This window comes from Gobius niger (genome assembly GCF_951799975.1).
Source record: "Gobius niger genome assembly, chromosome: 12".
In the NCBI taxonomy this organism is placed as follows: Eukaryota; Metazoa; Chordata; class Actinopteri; order Gobiiformes; family Gobiidae; genus Gobius; species Gobius niger.
This window is the reverse complement of record NC_136863.1, coordinates 7,758,999-7,779,022: the sequence shown is the minus strand read 5'-3', so window position 1 is coordinate 7,779,022 and position 20,024 is coordinate 7,758,999. Positions and strand designations below refer to the sequence as shown.

The following is a 20,024-nucleotide window of genomic DNA, read 5'->3' as shown; positions in this document are numbered from 1 at the left end:
AGGTACTTTAATAATCCAATGGACACTTGGTTTATCTGCATCGATCGCTCATAAAAAGCGACAGATTAACGAAGTCATTAAAATTGGCAAGAGTTAAAATGAATAAATACAACAACAGTACGACGATGTGTACCCCCAGCTAGCCCCTCCCACATAATAATCGTAAATATATAAATAGTATAATCCAGCCTCTCGCTCTGGGAAATAAAGATCCAAGTCAAATTAACATGCATTTTAGGACATGCTCTTAAACAGGTTTGGCAATAACTTTTCCTGCAAGCTGAATTCTGGCAGTCTTTGTGAGTTCACAAACACAAGGAATCCCCCGTGTGCTGCTCCCACAGACCTGTTTGAATTCCAAACCAAATGTGGTTTGGGCCAAATGGACACTGATTAGCCGCTACTTACAAACACACAACATTTTTTTTTAAACTAAATTATTGGCACTGTAACATCAATCTGGCCATTGCCAGGTTAGGTTGGCAAGTTTTTAGAAATATTTTTTGGGCCCATAAATGGCTTCAATCAATAGAGCAGCACAGATTGAAAGGGGTTAAAAGCAGTCAAGGCAAGTTTTATGCATAAAAAATCACCAATGGAGATTATGTTGTAGTTTTGAGAGGACGTTTTTACCTCTACAGCCTTTGCAATTTGCTAATTCGTGAAATTAAAATGTCGCTTTTGATTGGATTGTGCATCGCAGCCCAAGTATAAGATGATTAATCTGCCACTTCGCCTCGATGTTCGTCAAACCTCTCCTGGCACCTTGTCTTGAATGGGAAACGGGAAATCTGCCAGGCTGTTTAATGGCTAAATGCACTCAAGATTGTAATTTCACTGAATTGACTTCCTAAGCTTTCCTAAAATGTCTTAACCAACATGTTTAATACTATTCATCATTATATTAATTCATTGCCTCTCATCAAAGAGAATAACAGCACGTGTTCTGTGCATTCTGCCTGTAGTATCACACACAATAGCCACAAACCAATGCATCATTCCTGTTGTTTTGCATAGCAGTCGTAGTTGCATCTCGCTGGCTGTTTGGTTTATTATTGTGGTGTAGCATCAGCTGTTTGTCTTCAGGGCTCTGCTTCTAATGTTGCACCAGCTCTAGTTAAGAGCATCCTGAAACATCACCAGCTCTGGCTTTATTCGAAAGACAGGCTTCATGCTCCAGGCAGGTTTGAGGAAAAAGGGAGATAAAAATAACGAGGATCTGCAGGAAGTGGTGGCAGTGCCTTGTTGCCAAATATAGATAAATACAGTGTAAAAGACAGGCTTAGAATGAAATCTGTCTGCGGTGGATTGGATTTGAAAGCATTATGTTAACAAGAGAGTGATGATGTGTAGTAAATATAGAAGCCACTGAGTTCTCATTATTGCAGTATGACGCAATATATCACAAAATCACTAAGGTCTTCCATCTGACGGAGACTTGATATGATTAATATTTCCATTTTGTTTTGGTCTGATTTGGTATTTTTCTATTCTGTTTTGACACAATTTGACGACTAAATAAATAGCGTTTTGTTCACATTTAATAGAACGTACTTGAATGTTTGTGAAAGCTTTCATTCATCCTGGAATAATTCATCGTAGTGAAGCTTGAGGAGAGGAGAGGAGAGGGGAGATTGTCTTGGACTTGCCATGCTGTGGTTCAAAACAATGCATTAAAATACATTACAAGTACAAAATACATACATGCAGTTATCAGCCAAAACTAATCATGGGTGAAATAATAGAGGATTTTGGTTGTACGGTTCGTCTTTGGAAGGAGCTGGAGCTGGAGCTGGCCCTCAGACCTCAGTGCACGCGCTGGTATGTACATTTGATGAGGTCCGTGATATACTGCGCGGCCAGTCCATTCAAAGCTTTAAAAACAAACAATAAAATCTTAAAATCGACTCTAAAACGGACCGGGAGCCAGTGCTTCACCACAAGAATGTACTTGATATGTTTGAAATGTATCTCATATATCATGACGTGCAGTTCCAGTAACCCCCCCGGTTAAAAACAAATAATCTGTGCTTGATGTCACTTACATTTATATAATCAATTCATTAAAAATAGAGAACCATCACCAGAAAGTGCAGAGCAGTTGTAGTGGTACATACATAAGACGTCACACCACTCTGAATGACTCATCATCTCACATAGACAAGAAAAAAATGTGTTTAATTTTAACAACTGTACAGTACTGTGGCATATGGATTTACATAAAAAAAGATTACATGATTTCACAGTCATCCTGATTAGGACAAAACGTCAAAGGTTTAAAGCACATTTATTGTGTATTGTGACCGATGTAAGATCAGAAAGAAACCTTTACTGCACAAAAAAAGTGCATCAGCGAACATTCCCATTACAATAATTTGGCAAATACACTGCATAGCCCTAAACCATGCCTTGATTATTTATTTTATCTTATTAGCATCTCAAAAAGTGCAGCACTTGGGGGATCTGGAGTGGTCAGAATCCATCAGGCAGAAGGAAAAATGCACATTAATGCTGGCTTTCATGGAGGAATAGTGTACCAAAGTGTGATGTGTTGGGGTCAAGGCAAGAGAAAGTCTGCACAACTACTACGATCCAAAGAGGGATAGTAGATGACTGTATCCTTAAGAATAAGAGCTTTGTGAGTGCGCTGCGGAGTCCCTTAAAGAGGAGGGTGTTGCATTTGGTCCAGTGCACACGCTGTAGTGAGTGGATGCTCTCTCGGCTCACATCAGTCTAAACCTCTGCACATCACAGCACTAAAGGAATCACCGCGTCAGACCAGTGGAGCTCACGCCAACCATTTACTGACAGATGAAAAAAGACGGGATGTTCGCGTGATGTTGACAAGCGGTTTATTCAGTTGAAAAGAGAATGAAACATGAAGTAAGCCACTGTATTTTATCTAAAGTTAGTAGAACCTGTATTACTTCAGAATCAAAGCAGTTTTATTATTATTTACTTTAGGCACAGAAGTTGTGGTTAAAGGAATGGGCCACTGTTTTTTCATACTGAGATATGTTCTTATATGAGCTTAGACGAGTTGATACGTACCTGTCTGGTCTTTGTGCGAGCCCTCAGTCACGCAAAATGACCAAAGATGTTGTTAGCATTTGGCCTCTCGCAATGTATCCCTATGGCTCCAAACAGGGGTGATGTTAGAAGCGACCAAGCTCTTCCACAGGCACGCACAAAGACCAGACAGGTGCGTATCAACTCAACTAAGCTCAAATAAGAACAGATCTCAGTATGGAAAAAGGATGGCCTGTTCCTTTAAGATGGTTAATGCTATGAAGATTGTGCTGAGACCGAGGCAAACATTGCCGTAGTATAAAACCACGAAACCCCCAAAACCCACAAATGGGTCGTGGGAGGAATACCAAAACTGACAGTTGATACATTTATCGTTTATCACAGTCAGCCTCAAGATTGATGCTTACACCAACAAAACTTTGAAGAAATACAGCATTTTGGCATTATGCTGCAGATTATTCTTGTTGAAATTATTACTATTTTTCATTTGGGTCAGACTTGCCATAATACATTGATGGGTCTCGAAGCAACTGCTTTATCCCACATTATATTTTATACATGATGCTGTCTTGCTTTAGACAGATTTGTCATTATTTAGTCCAGGATTAGGCCAGTCTAAGGCCGTTTTCACACATGTTGGGGGGTGAGTCTACTTATTTACCTGGTGCTGTTTGGAAAGGTAAATATTTTATAACTTTATGTGGTGCGTTGTATAAGTTTGAGAACAGTGTTGAAGTGAGAAAAATGTGATTTAGTTTTAGATTTTGTTGAAATTATCCAACTGTTCTGATCTGGGGTTGCAGTTGGTCAGGCCTAGGTTCAGCAACATTATTTTCCCAAAGAATGAGATCAGCTGAACCAGTTTATTCCATTAATGGATTTCTTCTTCCCTGATGGCTCGGGCATATTCCAAGATAACAACGCCAGGCTTTCACCAGGCTCACATTGTGAAAGAGTGGTTCAGGGAGCATGAGACATCATTTTCCCACATGGATCGGCCGCCACAGAATCCAGATTTTAACCCCATTGAGAATCTTTGGCATGTGTTGGAGAAGCATCTGCACAGGGATCACACTCTCCCATCATCAATGCAAAGTGTTGGTGAAATAATAATGCAACACTGAATCTTTAGATATTGCAAAAGCTTGAAGCAATGCCACAGTTAATGTGTGCTGTGACCAAAGATGAAGGCGGTCCAATTAAATATTTGAGCCTGTGACCTTTATTTTGGTTAAATAAACTGCCCTGCCTCTTTTGTGGTCAAGCAATTTATTTAATCATGTTCCGCTGCGTCACGGAGCGTCTCCCACATGGACAAAGCTCAGACTTGTTCCTTTGGTGTTCAGTCTAAATTATATGAGGCTCTTTCAAACTGTGTCCCTGGAGGTTTGGATGGATTCCTTCTTTTCATATTTATTCAGTTTTTATTGTTCTGAGTCATAGTTGTTGTCAGCATTAACTACTTTTAATTCAGTTTATTGTCTAAGTCTGCAAAAAGGTTTTACTCTGATTAAAACGATCACAGAATATTCTGGTTGATGAAATGTTTGAGAATCACTGATCGAGAGTGACAGTTTGATGGTCATAGTTAATGGTAGTGAAACGTAGGTCTCCAGAGTGCTTTTGAATAGTTTCCAATATCTACAACAGACTCAGAATCGTCCAAAGGTCAGCATGTGATTTCTCTCTCCACATCATCCACTCGGTCGGACTAAGTAGCAACAACAACATGTGGAGGCAGCTAATCGATACACGTTCAGGCAACAGTGCAGGGGTCAGTGGACTGCAGTGAGGACACAGTGACGTTTGGATTAGGACTTGCTTTATAGAAAACTTAAGCACTAAAGTAAAAGGGAAAGAAGTCCCCCATGCAGCAGCTATAGGTCACAAGCCAGTGCACAGGGCTTGGTGGTCGAAAACGGATTGAAGAAGTGGGAAAAGTGGTCAATTAGATTTTGAGTAAAAGAGAAAGTAAAGTACAGTCACTGCTACATACACTTCCTCGTGTTCTGCATATTCATACTGTAACCATAATTTATACTAGTCACTGCCCAATCTGTTGTAATATACGTAAAGAACTACAAACACAAACCATCTTTTAGTGTTCTAACTAACCTAGTAGAGCTGGACATTATTGAATCTTTTTATTAAAAAAAAATCTCTTATAATGTTGTCTCATGGTTAGGGCTGCAACTAACGATTATTTTGTCATCGATTAATCTATCGAATATTTTTTACGATTAATCGATTAATCGTTTGGCTGTGAATGGTGTAGGAAAATTGGATTTAAAAAAAAAAAAAATCACATACAGCTAAAGTGGCGCCGCTTGAGGACATGTTGATGGAGGAAACTTAAAGTAAATGTTTGTTGGAGGCTCTTGGCGCTAATTCTGCTTCTGATTGGATGAGACACAGACGGATATTTATGTATGTACAAAACACTACGGTTTTCATCAAAAATACTACACTTTCATGTCATTTTTTCTCTATTTGAGTCTGTGAACCAGAAAACGATTAATCGATTACTAAAATAGTTGTCGACTCTTTCAATAATCGATTAGTCGTCGATTAATCTATTAGGCAAGGCAAGGCAAGTTTATTTGTAGAGCACAATTCATACACAAGGCAATTCAAAGTGCTTCACAGTTGCATAAATACAAGAAAGGAAATAGAATCAATAAAAACATCAACATAGAATTAATCAATTACAGTAAAAGGCAAGAGTGCAGAAAAAGAACTGTTTTCAGCCTGGATTTGAACATTGTCAGAGTTGAGGCCTGTCTCACATCCTCATGAAGACTGTTCCAGATTTTAGCTGCATGAAACTGAAACGCATTAGTCGTTTCAGCCCTACTCATAGTCGTACAAGGGAAGCTCATAACTTAATCCCATTCATTATAAGCTGCAGATTCTGCACACTCCTAGGCTTGTCACAAAACAAAAATTAGAAAAGAATATCGAGTTCGATAAATTCCATCCATCCATCTTCCACTTGTCCAAAGCCGGGTTGTGGGGGCAGCTGTTGGAGCTTCATGGCCTGTTGGTCTCTCATAAGGGGCTTCTGAACCTCTCTTTGCCTGACCCGTCACTTACAGTAAGACCTGTTTGCCATGGGAGACCCTGACAACAGAGCTCCTAGGATCATTCGGGTGCTCAAACCACCAGGTGGCGTTTCCAGGAGGGGCGGTTCGATGTCACAATGAAGACTGTATGGACTTTCAGTAAATGACAAACAATGTATTTTTGGGCTCAATATTTATCACATGTACATTTAGTTGCATTTTTTAAACAATTTTACCAAAGTAAGCTGTGTTTTATTTTTATTATAAGTTCATGGCAAATTATGTGAGGCGGCAGTGGCTCCTCCTGTCGTTGTGTCCTTAGGCAAGACACTTCACTCAGCTTGCCTCAAATGTCTCCGTGCATTGGTGTATGAATGGGTGAATGGCTCCTTGATGTAAAGCGCTTACTATGTACTGTAAGTTAAGGCCATTTACCATGTTCATTTGTACTTTTAAAGAGAGAGTTTAAAAATGTTAAAATTATGTGTTCCAGCCATGTCCTAATGTGTAGAATGAGTCCAGACCTGTTCACCACAGCTGCTTCTAAAATTCTGCATTGTCAGTCAAAAAGTTTTTAATTCAGGTCAGAAGCACCGTCATGCACGAGCTTAATATAGAACCTGCAGTTATGTGCAAGACCTGAGGTGGCAGTAGTGAGTATAAAAATGACAACTTGCATCTAGTTCCATTAAGACTGCGATTTTTTAATCTTTTTTCTTACCTCAACATACAGAGCTTCAAATTTGGTTATTTACGACTACTATTACTGGTACCACTACTATTACTGTTCTACCACATTGAGAATCTTTGGGATTTGCACTGTGGTCACACTCTCCCATCATCAATGCAAGATCTTGGGGAAAAAACAACGCAACACTGAATCTTTAGACATTGCAGACGCTTATCGAAACAATGCCACAGCGAATGTGTGCTGTAACCAAAGCTGAAGGCGGTCCAATTAAATATTTGAGCCCGTGACCTTTATTTTTTGTGGCAACTTTTTTGTGGTCGGGCTTATTTAGTCATGCCTCACTGCGTCATGGAGCTTCTCCCACATGCACAAAGCACAGACTTGTTCCTTTGGCACTGGATTTAAATTACATGAGGCTCTTTCAAACTGTCCCTGTCCTTTTGATGGATTTAGTTCCTTCTTTTCATGTTTATTCAGTTTTTATCATTTGGCGATAATATACTATGACTACTTCTACCACTGCGGGACAACAAAAGCTAAAGCTCCAACAAGGACTGGACGTTAGGGACCCTCATCAGTGGATCTCCTTCTTGTGTTTCTTTTCTTGGTTGAGTTTTTCCTTGCAGCGAAATTGGATCAGAGGACGGGGGAATCCCAGGGCACTGTTCCATTTGTATATTATATTTGTTTGGATATTGCGTTTGTTTTTTGTTTCAAAGTTTTGATGACTGGTGCAGCCCTGTGAGGCGACTCTGCAAATCTGATTTGAGTTGCTGCCAGTACTTTTACTATCACCGCGTTTACTATCCTGTCATTCCTTGCGACCTCTTCCCCGGCGTCAGCAGTGGGTTTTTCCTCACACACAGCTCGTTGCAGGGGAAGCGCGGTCACATGGTTCGTCACATGCCGCTGTTTTGACTCTGGGTCGGATCTGAACCGCGTCACTTCGAGGCACACACTGGTCCACACTGAGGAGAACCACTGGGGCAGAAGTAACGACAGCAGGGTCAGGCTGAACTCCACTCAGAGTTATGTAAAAGTGTTCTCTGCACAAGAGTCCATCGCAAATCCTTTCATCTGGTAACCTACATTTGAATTTTAGATGGCTACACTTTCCCTTGATGTTCACAATTTTGACATCAACCACAGACAAGTATGTATAGACTAAACTAAATACATCATTTTGCCAAGTTCTTCGTCTAAAATGTGTGGATTTCAGATACGATACACAAATGGTGCAAGTAATAAGACATTTAATCAGACTTATCTTTGTTAACCTTAATGATAAAACATTGAAAGCCTTGTTAGTGAGACCAATGGCTCTCAACTAGAGCTGCACAGTATGAGGAAAAAAATGTAGAATTTCTGATGTTATTGGGATATTTTGCTAAACAATTTCCATGAAGTCCCATTAAAGTGGACATATGCAAAACTGACTCTTTAGGTTGTTAGAATTTCACATCATTCAGTTTTTTAATCCAGTTTTGTAGTGTCAGCGCCTCGTTCTGTACAAAAACGGTCCTCCACATTTTAAATTTTGTGTTAATGGGATGATTGGAGGGTCTTTCATCTCCCCCTGGTGTCTCTGGCCAGAAATCCGCCCTTGCAACTTTCCCTGCTCCGAGTCGGAGGCGCAATACACACTTATAGAATCACAAAGAAGAAGCTAGCAGGCTAACGGACAAAGCTAGCTGCGGGCTAGCACCACTTTAATAGTTACAGCCAAAAATATTTCCATTGTGTAATTGGATGTACAATATCCCTCTCTCCCTTTGTCTTTTCTTTCAGCGTAGTATGTACTCTCACAATGAGTACAATTAATGAGTAAAAAAAAACATATGCAACATGCAACATACTACATCACCTGCAGTGGCGCTTATGGCCTCTAGGGCATGAGATACTTAGTTCTGCTTTAATTCTTACAAAGACATATTTTGATTTATAAAACCTAAAAATCTATTTTTAGGCTCCATATGCATGACATGTCTACTTAAAATTCAAACAGAGCTTGTATTTTATTGTATTTGTTATTTGTTATTTTCTGAGTCAAAACAAGACAAGGTGAAAATGCAACAAAATTAAAAAAAAGCATGACTAAAACTAACTCTTGCACACTTTTACACACATATACATAACTGTAAATCTAAGTGAGATGAAAAACGTCATTGATTTTGCAGCTCCTTGCGATGTGAAAACTAGATCAGCAAACATTTCATTCATTTTATACCATCCCTTCATATTTCTTCTTCTTAGTGACATTAGGAGCTCGAGTTTGTAATTACTGAGGTAAAGATAACGGGGTCAGAGCATCTTCAAAAGTGCTGTACTTGTGGGACATTCCTGGTCAGCAGTGCTCAGAATCCAGCTGCAGGGTAGAATAACTCATATACGGTGATACTTTTTGAGTTTTTCTTCGTGGCATTTTGCAAAACAGTTAATAGCTATTACTATTTGGTCAAAAACCTTTTATTCGACGTATAGTGATACTCCTGACAATCCACTGTCTTCAGCTCTTGCTCAGTATTGGATGAATAAGAGTGTCTTTGTGAGTGTGACGTAACAGATGGAAATGATCCCATTGCTACAGCTGTTACAATCTTCCCTCACAGCCAGATGGTCCTGGGTTCGAGTCCCAGAACGTGTTTTCTTTCTGTGTAGAGTCTACATGTTTCTCTCCCCATCTCTGCAGTACAAACGTTTACTTGTTAAATTATTATTATAAACTTTAGTATCAGCCAGTACCAGTGAGTCGTTTGTTTTCACATCAGCTCAGAGCCTCTTATAATGGTTGCAAAATTCCTCAATATCCTTATCTCAGTTCAACTTTTACTCCCTGAACCAAAAGTCGTCCCAACACATTCCTGACCGGGTTAACGGCCCATAGTATTGTATCTAAACGGCTGAAGTAACTTTATCCGACAGCTCTGCTCCTGCCCTGGGGTTGTTCTGGCTTTTCCCCCTCTTCTTTCTCTCTCATCCACGGACTCGAGACTCCTCGTCCGCGTGTTCAATCATGTGATCTGCGGAGCTCAAACCGCTTCGTGGCCTTACACTGACATACTTTCTGCACGGAGTAGTTCTCTGTTTGATCTGGAATAAACACTTCAGCAAATAGGGCGTGCAAAATCAATCGGCGAAGTCTTATCCTGTAGTAGCTCTTCAAACATGTTCTGGACAGCATTTGATTCTAGACTTCTCTCAAATGTTGTTGCTTCTGGATGTGGTGAAAATGTGTAAAGTATTTTGATTTTTAAACTTACATGTTGCTTTATCGTTCCATTAGGGCTGCGCAAGTAAGTGCGGTCAAAGAGTACAACTATTTTTGCCAACAATAAACTTTCATGGCTCCATGGGGTCCTATTATGTTTAGACAAACTTGCTAACCTTGTTGTTTAGAAACACGCTCTGGATTGCATGGGATTCTTGTATTAATCTAAACTGCCTGGGCAAAAGAGAAGTCACCACCTGGATTTAACTATGATCTGGGGGTGCTGGAGTTAGTTCAGCAAAACGTGCCTAAAGCGTGAGATCAGCTGATGACCTGAACATCCTGAACGTCCAGGTTATTCCATGTATAGATTTCTTCTTCCCTGACGGCAAAGGCATATTCCAAGATGACAATGCCAGGATTCATCAGGCTCACATTGTGAAGTGTGGTTCATGGAGCATGTGACATCATTTTCACATTTGGATTGGCCATCACAGAGTCCAGATCTGAACCCCATTTAGCATCTATGACATGTGCTGGAGAAGGCTTTGCACAGTGGTCACACTCTCCCTTCATCAATACAAGATCTTGGTGAAAAATATATTTACTGATCTTTCAAAATTGCAGAAGCTGATTTAAACAACGCCACAGAGAATGTGTGCTTTAATGTAAAGGTGGTCCTAGGCCTGTCACGATAATTACTATATCGACTTATCGTTCAATAAATAACAGATAAACTATACATTTTTGGGCTCAATATGTATTAGCCTTTTTCCATCGTTTTATTTAGTAAAACTTTGATTTTGTGTGGTATTTTAGAATATGATCATGCACTTTTAGAACGGTTTACTGTCATTTTTATGCTTTAGATTTGAAAGTTTCTACAACCTTTTGTTAATATCAATATATTGTTATATTGTATATTGTTGATTGTTTTGTGGACCCCCTCGAAAATGAGATGCTGCATCTCAAGGGGCTTTCCATTAATAAACAATAATAAACAATAATAATATTATCGTTTATCACAATATTTTCACAATGTATCGAACTTCAAAATTTGTTATTGTGGCCTAGGTGGTCCAACAAAATACTAGGCTGCGTCCGAAGCTCTCAATGCAGTTAGTGATCTAGAGCTTCAGCAGCATTTGCCCAATTCGACCGTCCTTGCCCAGGGGAACGGGAAGTGGCATCACCAACAGCTGTTGTTCTTCTTCTTTATGGTTATTGGCAGACTGCAGGCAAACAAAAGCGAACAACATAGTGTCCAAGTAAAGACATTAAATGAGAAAAAAAAAAGGAAAATCCAGATGAGCCATCACATTTCCCTTTAGCCTTATTTTATATCAACAGCTGTTTCATAAAGCTACAGTAGCAAATTCGCCATGCGACATAAGTTTCTACTAAATGAAAGCAAAAGCACAAACTGCCTTCATTTAAGCCATTTACTGAAACAGTGACATGTGACTGTGCTCTCTAACTCTAACATGTATTTTGTCACTTGTATAAAGTTTGGCTTGTGCAGAATCTTATTCCATATTTTATTTGTGCATGAATCACTTGAGGGCGGGGCCGAGGGGGTGGAGGGATTGGCGGCGTGGTGGCTTATGGGATAGCACATGGCTCCTAATCACTGGTTAGTTAGCACCAGAGGTCCCTATGCTAAAATGGCTATGATCGTTAGCATTGAGGCTCCTTTCCCTAACTCCTTCCTAACTGACAGACCAATTCGGATGCTTCTTATCATGGCGGACGCTGACGCACATCCGGTTTGGCCTAGGACCTTTTTTGGGGGGGTCAGGCAGTGTAGGTCACAACTAGCCTCGTAAAATAATTGACCTTCCAAATACCACCAGGCCTAGATCAAGTGAAATCATAACTAAACTGGGTCTAAAAAGGTGAAAAAAATGTAACAAAATTGGACTAAATTTTGTCTTAACTATGTGTAAACCACGTTCAGATCAGAAAAAGATCAAATGTAATGCATCACTACAGCGGAAATGAAATTGTCTGCTTTAAAAATGAATAAAGTACAAGAACTACTCGTCTTGTTTATCTTACGCTTAAGAATTTGCACCTTAACAGCAAATCTATTCACACTCATTGCTATGTATATTCCCATTATTTTCAACCTCTGCCTGCGGGTGTAATCTTGTTATCTATAAGGTCAAACCACGCCGCTGCTTTGCTCCTCTGACGACGTGCGTGGTGCGGCGGGGCAGAAAGCTGGCATTGAATAACCTAAAATAAAAGCGTAGCAAATGGGGCGGGTATACGGGAATAATTGCAGTGTGTGAGTTACGGTGATTAAGATGCAGCTCTCTCAGCTATATGGGAAATGGCTGTTACGTAAAGAGAATTATCCACAAGAATGCCTTTGAAGGGAGAAAGGGGGTTTAAACCAATCTGAAAAGCTATGGTTTGAATGATCTCAAGTCAAGCAGATGCTTTCTTTTCAAAATTATATATAAACATTGCCATAGATTAGGGTTGGATTGTACAGTATTCTGACAAATGATTGTTATTATTAGATGACGCAATATCCAGGTTATATCCACTAAACAAAACACACTTAGTAGCAATAGTTCAGTTTTAGTTATGATTTTCCTAATTTTGTTGCATTTTAGCCTCTTGTTTTGACCAAATCTAATGAAAAAGCGAATTGTTCATGATTTTTCATCTGGCCTGCTTTATTAATAGACAATAACATGCACACTTAATAGATTGGGCTGGAAATATTGATGCGTTAATCAGCCTTGCACAAACAAAACACACTCCTCTATGTTGTTGACAAAGCCACTTGAATCTTAATGCCGTCGTTCTTGAAGGCAGATGCATAAAAAGACTTTTATGCACTGCAGCAGGTTTTATTCACCGCTGCCGGTTGTTGTTTTGTCAAAACATAAAAAGCTGAGGTCCGTTGTATCTTTGCAGTATTGGTGCAAAAATCCGAGTTTCCTGCTCTTGTCTCGGTTTGGTTTAGTCCTGAGTAGGATTTCTTTGGGTGAGGGTTTGGTTTTATTTGACCTTTTATTTCTTTGTTTACGTGTTTTCAGTGGTTGGGGAAACCGGAGTACCCAGTGGAAACCCGTATAAAGGGAGAACAGATACAGAAAGGCCCCCTCCAGGCATCGAACCCGAGACCTTCTTAGCTGTGGAGCACGAGCTAACCGCTGCGCCACCATCTGCCTCCTCTCTACCCACCTCAGTGTGTTTGTAGCGAGGCCTCGGAGGATGTGTCTCTATATGGAGGATGCCTGGAGTATTGTCGAACAGTCTGTGCCTGTCTGAGCAGCTGCAGGTGTTGCATAAGGGAGTGTTTGTGTGTTCTCTGTCCTAGAAGCGTGGGCCTAAAAATGAAGTGTTTATTTAGCGCTTGTGTCAGCAGACTGTATTTGTCTAAGAGAGACTGTGTTTGGCTTTGCAGTTAACTAGATAATGAAGCAGGATTAGTTAACTACCGTGAGCACAATATTTGAGTCAGATTACTATTGTAGTAAGTTATGTGTTGATTTTATTGAGGAATTTCACAGTATTCTTTTATAGTATCATTGACTTAACCTCGTAAGCTCCACCTAACCCGAGCGCATTTTCTGCAGTTCAGCTTTACCCAAATTTAAAAGCTCCGCTGTTGAGCTAGCAGCCTGTTTGAAACATCTACAAAACTGATCTTTTCTATCATGTTGTTGCCGTGTTTTTTTAAAGCGTTTTTTTTAGTGTGGAGTCATCTCTACTTTCTATGTTACTTTTTTGATGCTCTTTTGTCACTATTGACACTTTTTTGTCACTTTTTGTCGCTCTGTTGTTGTTTTTTTGTCACTTTGTTGTGTTTTTTTTGTCATTTTTTTGTTGCTTTTTTGACGTTTTTTTGTTGCTTTTTTGTCACTTTTTTGTCTCTTTTTTTTTCTTCGCTTTTTTGTTCTGTTTTCATCCTTATTTCATTGTTATTTTGCTGCTTTTTTCAAGAAGCTATTAGATCAAGATTAGATAAAGCCGACCTGGAGAATATGCACTTTGTTAGGGTGTAGCTTAAGAGGCTAAGAGAAACATAAACATAAATGATACTAAACACTGTTTTCTCTGTGTTGTCTGTGTGCACAGGGTGATAAATGCCGGAAAGAGTGCTCTGAACGAGGACCAGGCCTGCTGTGAGCTGCTGCACGTGAAAAGGAGACGCCATTCCCCCACGACGCGAAGGAGGTCGTCTCTGCCCAACGGAGACGGGCTCAGTCAACAGGAGAACACGGTCAGGAGACAGATCATGTCCAAGTGTATTTAATCAGAGCAGACTGGCTTAAACAAAGTTGTCTCACGCTCACCTCAAAAAAGACAGTCTGGGTTTTTGGATGGAGAGGAGTTGGAGTTGGTGACCCAGTTTAAATATCTCGCAGTCATTTTGGATCCCAAACTCACATTCAGAAAGCTCATTAAAAAGGTCACGAACATCATCAAATTCATTTTACAAAACTATAAACAAATCCAACCCTTTAACAGAGGCAGCAAAGTCCAACCTTCACTGTATTGAATATTGTTTCACAGCATGGTCCTTTGCTTGTTCCACTCCTCTTCAGGAATTTATTAAAAAAAGGAGTAGTGAGACTAGCACTTGCTCAACAGGCAGGGGCGACTGTGAAGTGCAGTTTTTGGAGGTGCATGTTTTCTCAAAACATGCTTTACGTTAAAGCCAATGTTTTTCCATACTGAGATATGTTCTTACCTGAGCTTAGACGAGGTGATGAGTACCTGTCTGGTCTTTGTGCGTGTGTGCTTTGTCACGCACAATGACCAAAGATGTTGTTAGCATTTGGCCTTTCTAAGTATATTCCTATGGCTCCAAACGGGGGTGAAGTTGGAAGCGCCCACGCTCTTCCATGGGCACGCACAGAGACCAGACAGGTACGTATCAACTCGTCTAAGCTCAGGTAAGAACAGTATGGAAAAACGGTGGCCTGTTCCTTTAAGAAGCTTTAAGATTTGGGAAATGCCAAACTGGAGAAAATGTGGTCATTTCAGGTGGGGGTTAAGAGGTTAAGATAATACAGAAAGGAAAAAACTAAGGCATTCTTAAAAAAGCTTGAATAAAGTATATTATTGGATCTTCAAGTAGTTTAAAGCAATACTAAGCAACTTGCTCCTAGAGGCCATAAGCGCAACTGCAGGTGTCGTAGCAAGTTGCGATTTTAACTTGTCTGTGAGAGTAAATACTATGCTGACAGAAAAGGCGAAGGGAGAGAGGGATATTGCACATCCAATTACACAATGGAATCACTCAAACTTGGCTGTAAATACTGTTTAAGTGGCGCTAGCCCGCAGTTAGCTTTGCCCGTTAGCCTGTTAGCTTCTTCTTCATGATTCCATTAGTGTGTATTGCGGCTCCGACCCATTGGCTTCGAAGTTAACACTTGTAACACTTGTAAACACTTGTATTACCCCCAGAGGGACAACGAAACAGATTTATTAAGGTAAATAAGTTACTTAGTATTGCTGTAAGATAGACTTTACAGTTGTGAGTTTGTGAGATGAGGATGCAACAGCCCATAAGAGTAAAAGTTATTGAATGCCCTTGGACTTTACAAAAATACAGAAGAAAAAAAAATCCTTTGGGACACTCTGCTTTCATTCTTCACATGAGAAAACACTGTACTCACCAAATGCAGTTTTAAGTGTAGTTTATCCTTGAATGTCCTCATCTTCTACAGGGAGCCAGTGTCCAGTCATTGCGTCCCTTCAGCAGTTTTCAAGCCTGAGCGTTCACGCTACACAGCAGCTTTACTGTGGACACAAGCGCCGCACTGTTCACTTTTGCTTACGCCGACAGACCCAATATGCTTCAAAGTAAAGCGCCTGCGCCACATAATATGCTTTACTGCATCAAGACGCCATGTCCTCCAGCTACTTTACGTTTTGTTTGTACTTCTATTTTTATTCCCACTAACGTCATGGCCAAGGACTCTATATCTATAAGAAGTCTTTGAGTCACAAAAGAGTGTTCGCAGTGACCTTGAATCCATCTTTCTATAAAACCTGGTTCGAAATCAAGGAGAAATAATGGCCTGAACATTATAAGCTGCATTATATCTACGACAGCAGCAGCTTAACCATCGAAAAACAGAATCAAAGATAAAGTGCCTAAACTAGACTTGGAGAGACAGACTTTTCTCCTCACTGGCCTCTCCAAACCAGCTGTTATTCAGAGGCAATGTCAAACTGCAAATGTGGGCGGAGTTTGGTTGCTCTTTAAAGTCTACTCTCTGAGCGACAGGAAGTCAGTGTAGAGGCCTGAGCGCTGGACTAATATGGTCGTATTTCCTGGTTCGTGCCAGGATTCGAGCAGCAGCGTTCTGGTTGTACAGGTCGGCAGCCTTATGGGGGAGGCGAAAGGGGCGCCAGGGGGGGCTGGTCAGTGTCACGAGAAACCGCCGCTTACAGTGTCAAATAAACACACAAAATTCTCACGCTACATGGTTAAGTCGCTGACCTCTCTGTCGTTCTAAGAGCTAATGACACGCTAATGCTTTGTGAATGTAATACAGAAAACCTACACTTCCGCTTTCTCCTTCATCAGGGAAGGATACGCTTATCAGCCCGCATAACATGACCAAACATGATATGCTATGGCTAAAAAGAGTGTTTTTTTTTTGTTTAGTGCAGATCCTGCCCTCATGGAAAGCTCAAAAACCCAATGTGGCCCTTGAATCAATAGGTTTACACATGCCTAGTCTCGCACTAAAGTAGAGTACTAGTCTTTGAGCCTTATGAACCTTCCCGGACTCTATAAACCCCAGAGAGAGATCTCCTGCTGGTCCCAGAGTCAGGACTAAACACGGTGAGGCTGTGTTTCTGTTTTATAACGCGAAAATCTGGAACATAAAAGATCTTCGCCCTCAGCTGTTTCTCATACTAACATGTGTTTGGGATCATTAGTACAACTATTGGAAAAAAAAGTGATGACTGGTATTTGGTGAAAGAGAAACAACAACCAACAAAACAATCAAAAACAGGTACAGAAAATACACTTTAGATAGATTAAGTTTTGATTCGTGTTGTGTCAATGGACTGCATTAAAGGACGTTACTTGGAGGTTTCAGCTTAATCCCCACCTGAACTGGGCACATTTTCTCCAGTTTGGCTTTACCCAAATCTAAAAGTTTCTTGAAAGAAGTAATCAAAATAGCAACAAAAACGAGGATGAAAACGTGAAAAAAAGTGACAAAAAAAGAAGCTACAAAAAAGCAACAAAAACGTGCCCTTAAACATAAAACATAAAAGTGAGGGAAAAAGGTGAACAAAATGTGACGAAAATTCAACAACAAAAAAGGCAACAAATAAACCCAGATGAAAAAGAAACAAAAACACAACAAATAAGAGATGAAATCACATCAAAAACGCTTCAAAAATGTGACATGATCGCGGCAGCAATGCAACAAAAACGTTGCAATCAGTTTTGTAGGCCTTAGCTTTCAAATGAGGCGTTACACTGTTGCTCTCCAGTCGAGAAGCTTTTAGATTTAGGTAAAGCCGAACAGGAGAAAATGTGCTCTGCTAGGGCGTGGATTAAGAGTTGAGCGACATGGTGGCGCAGTGGTCAGCACACTTAAAAGGTCCCGGGTTCGATTCCCAATCTGGACGGGGCCTTTCTGTGTGGAGTTTGCATGTTCTCCCTGTGTCCGCGTAGGCTTCCTCCGGGTACGACCACTAAAACATGTATAGTAGGTTCCCCTCTGGGCCAGGACTCCCCTGAAAAAGAGATCTCTTAATCTCATTAGGAATATCCTGGTTAAATAAAGGTCAATAAAATAAAATAGAGGTTAAAAGAAATCTTTTTTGTTTTATGGAATAGATTAATATAATTGTGTAATTGAGTATAGGTAATTGAGTATAGGTATCAAAAAAGTAACAGTATCCTAAACCAATTATCATTTAAGTACCATACAAAGGGTTAAAAAGGGTTACAGTACCTAGCACATCTACATTATTTTCAACCTCAACTTTTCTGTACAATACTGGTACCTTTTAACTGTATATCCAGCCCTAGTGATTTTTTGCAAAAGTATAATTTCTCCTACAAAGTGCCCTCAGAAAGTATGTGTTTAGGTTCATCCAGAGCCAGACTCATCCGAGAGCCCCATGACTCACTACTGCAGTCACACTGGTCCAATAAGAGAAGCTCTACAGTGTCGTACGTGCTGCTTCCAATGGTATATTTAGTACAAACGTAACTTAAAGCAGATGACACAAACTGGACCTTTGTTTTGAGCAGAAGTGACTCATCTCATCGCAGGAAGATACAAGTCACATTGATATGGATATGGTTAATATTATGCCTCTACTTGACACTCGTTGGTGCTATGGCTGTAGTTTTTGGTTTCATATTGAGGACTTGAACAAATCTAAATTTCCCAAAAACAGCTCATCTCTGCGCCCCACAGTTTTAAAGCAGGAGTGGAAAGGATCTGGCTTCTCTCTGGCAGAAAAAAAAAAGACCCTCGTCCTTATGACACGTTTGTTCAACATCAGAGACATTTGGAGGATTTTGAAGGTTGAATGAAAAAGATCACACAGCAGGACACTTCATGTGGGACAGGGGGCTTTGTAGACGAACAAAGGGCGCAGGCAGCAGGTGTGAAACGTACAGCGTTTTGCCATAGTCGTGGCATCAAAAGACGAGCGAACAAAGAGGCACTGTTGTAACATCACAGAGAGCAGAAGCGATATCCGAACAGGGGCCACTGCTTTCACTGTAAAGCTTTTATCAGAGTGGTTCTTTTATTCAGAATATGGGGTCAAGACATGCACATGTATATTGTTGAAATGCAGTTCTTTTGTAGCTGGCAGTAGAAACGTAGCACCAGGTGAATCCTCGATGTAAAAGTCTGCATGGTTTTTAAGGGGAGATCTCACAGGCAAAACTACATTTTTCAATTTTCAGGTTTTAGGCTAAATTGGTCTCTCAACATACAAACTTTCACCAGGAAGCAAAGAAAATACCTTCTCCCTTCTATCTTCACAGTAACTCAATTCAGTAATTCAGTAATTTATTGTTCCTCCATAGGTTTATATGGGAAATTGTAAACTGAGCTTTGAATTTCAAATAACAAGGCAAAATTATATATTTTTTTTACCATGAACATAATATTAACTGACTCCGTCTCCTCACTCCTCCCCATTTGCCATAATAACCACGTTCGAAAGGGAATTCATGGCGGATTTACAGACTCCTCCTACCCTGCTGTGACGGAGCATGTTCCTAAAAAGGGCATAAGGGCGGGATCTTCACTGTAAACCCGGCCCTCGCGGGGTGTGTAGTTCGGTTGTTAGCTCTAATGCTAACGGCCTGTCAATCAAAGTCCATCCCTCATTAGTATACGAGATTTCAAAAAACATTTTTTTTTTACATGATCATGGTCCATGATCTCTATGTACGACACCAAAAATTTCCTCAAAATAATTTTACCTCTTTATAATATTATAGGCCTTGAGAGCACTGTGGTTTCACCTGCTACCCAGCAATATATCAACAAAACAAATTTAAACCTGGCTCGATCCATTATTCACATTTTCACACATAAAAGGCCTTTAAATGAAACATAAAATGACAGAAAACTTGCAATAAATTTTTTTCTCATTTATGCCAGTAATCCACAGCAAAAGTTTCAAATTGATATCTCTAAATTTAAAGTAGTTCCTCTGGGGGTAAACATGATTGGGGGGTCTTTCATCTCCCCCTGGTGTCTCTGGCCAGAAAACCACAATTGTAACTTTGCTGCCACCGGGTCGGAGTCACCAATAGTCACTAATGGAATCACGAAGAAGAAGCTAACAGGCTAACAGGCAAAGCTAACTGCGGGCTAGCACCATTTTAGCAGTATTTACAGCCAAGTTTGAGTGAAAAAAATGCAACATGCTACGACACCTGCAGTGGCGTTTTATGGCCTCTAGGGGCACAAGTTACTTAGTACTGCTTTAAGAAGTTCCCCTATTCACCTGCAGTGTCTCGCCTTAAAGGACTTTCATGACAAGCAGAGCTGCAGTAAAT

The 20,024-nt window shown here is 40.3% G+C and overlaps 1 protein-coding gene across 1 annotated transcript in view; it reads left to right on the top strand.

Moving 5' to 3' along the window:
- Positions 1-20,024, top strand: part of ppm1h (protein phosphatase, Mg2+/Mn2+ dependent, 1H) — a 75,735-nt gene that overhangs the window by 7,072 nt on the left and 48,639 nt on the right. Inside the window, exon 2 of the mRNA XM_079567116.1 lies at positions 14,090-14,234. Coding sequence (XP_079423242.1) covers positions 14,090-14,234 — 145 coding nt within the window. The remainder of the gene's footprint in view (positions 1-14,089; positions 14,235-20,024) is intronic.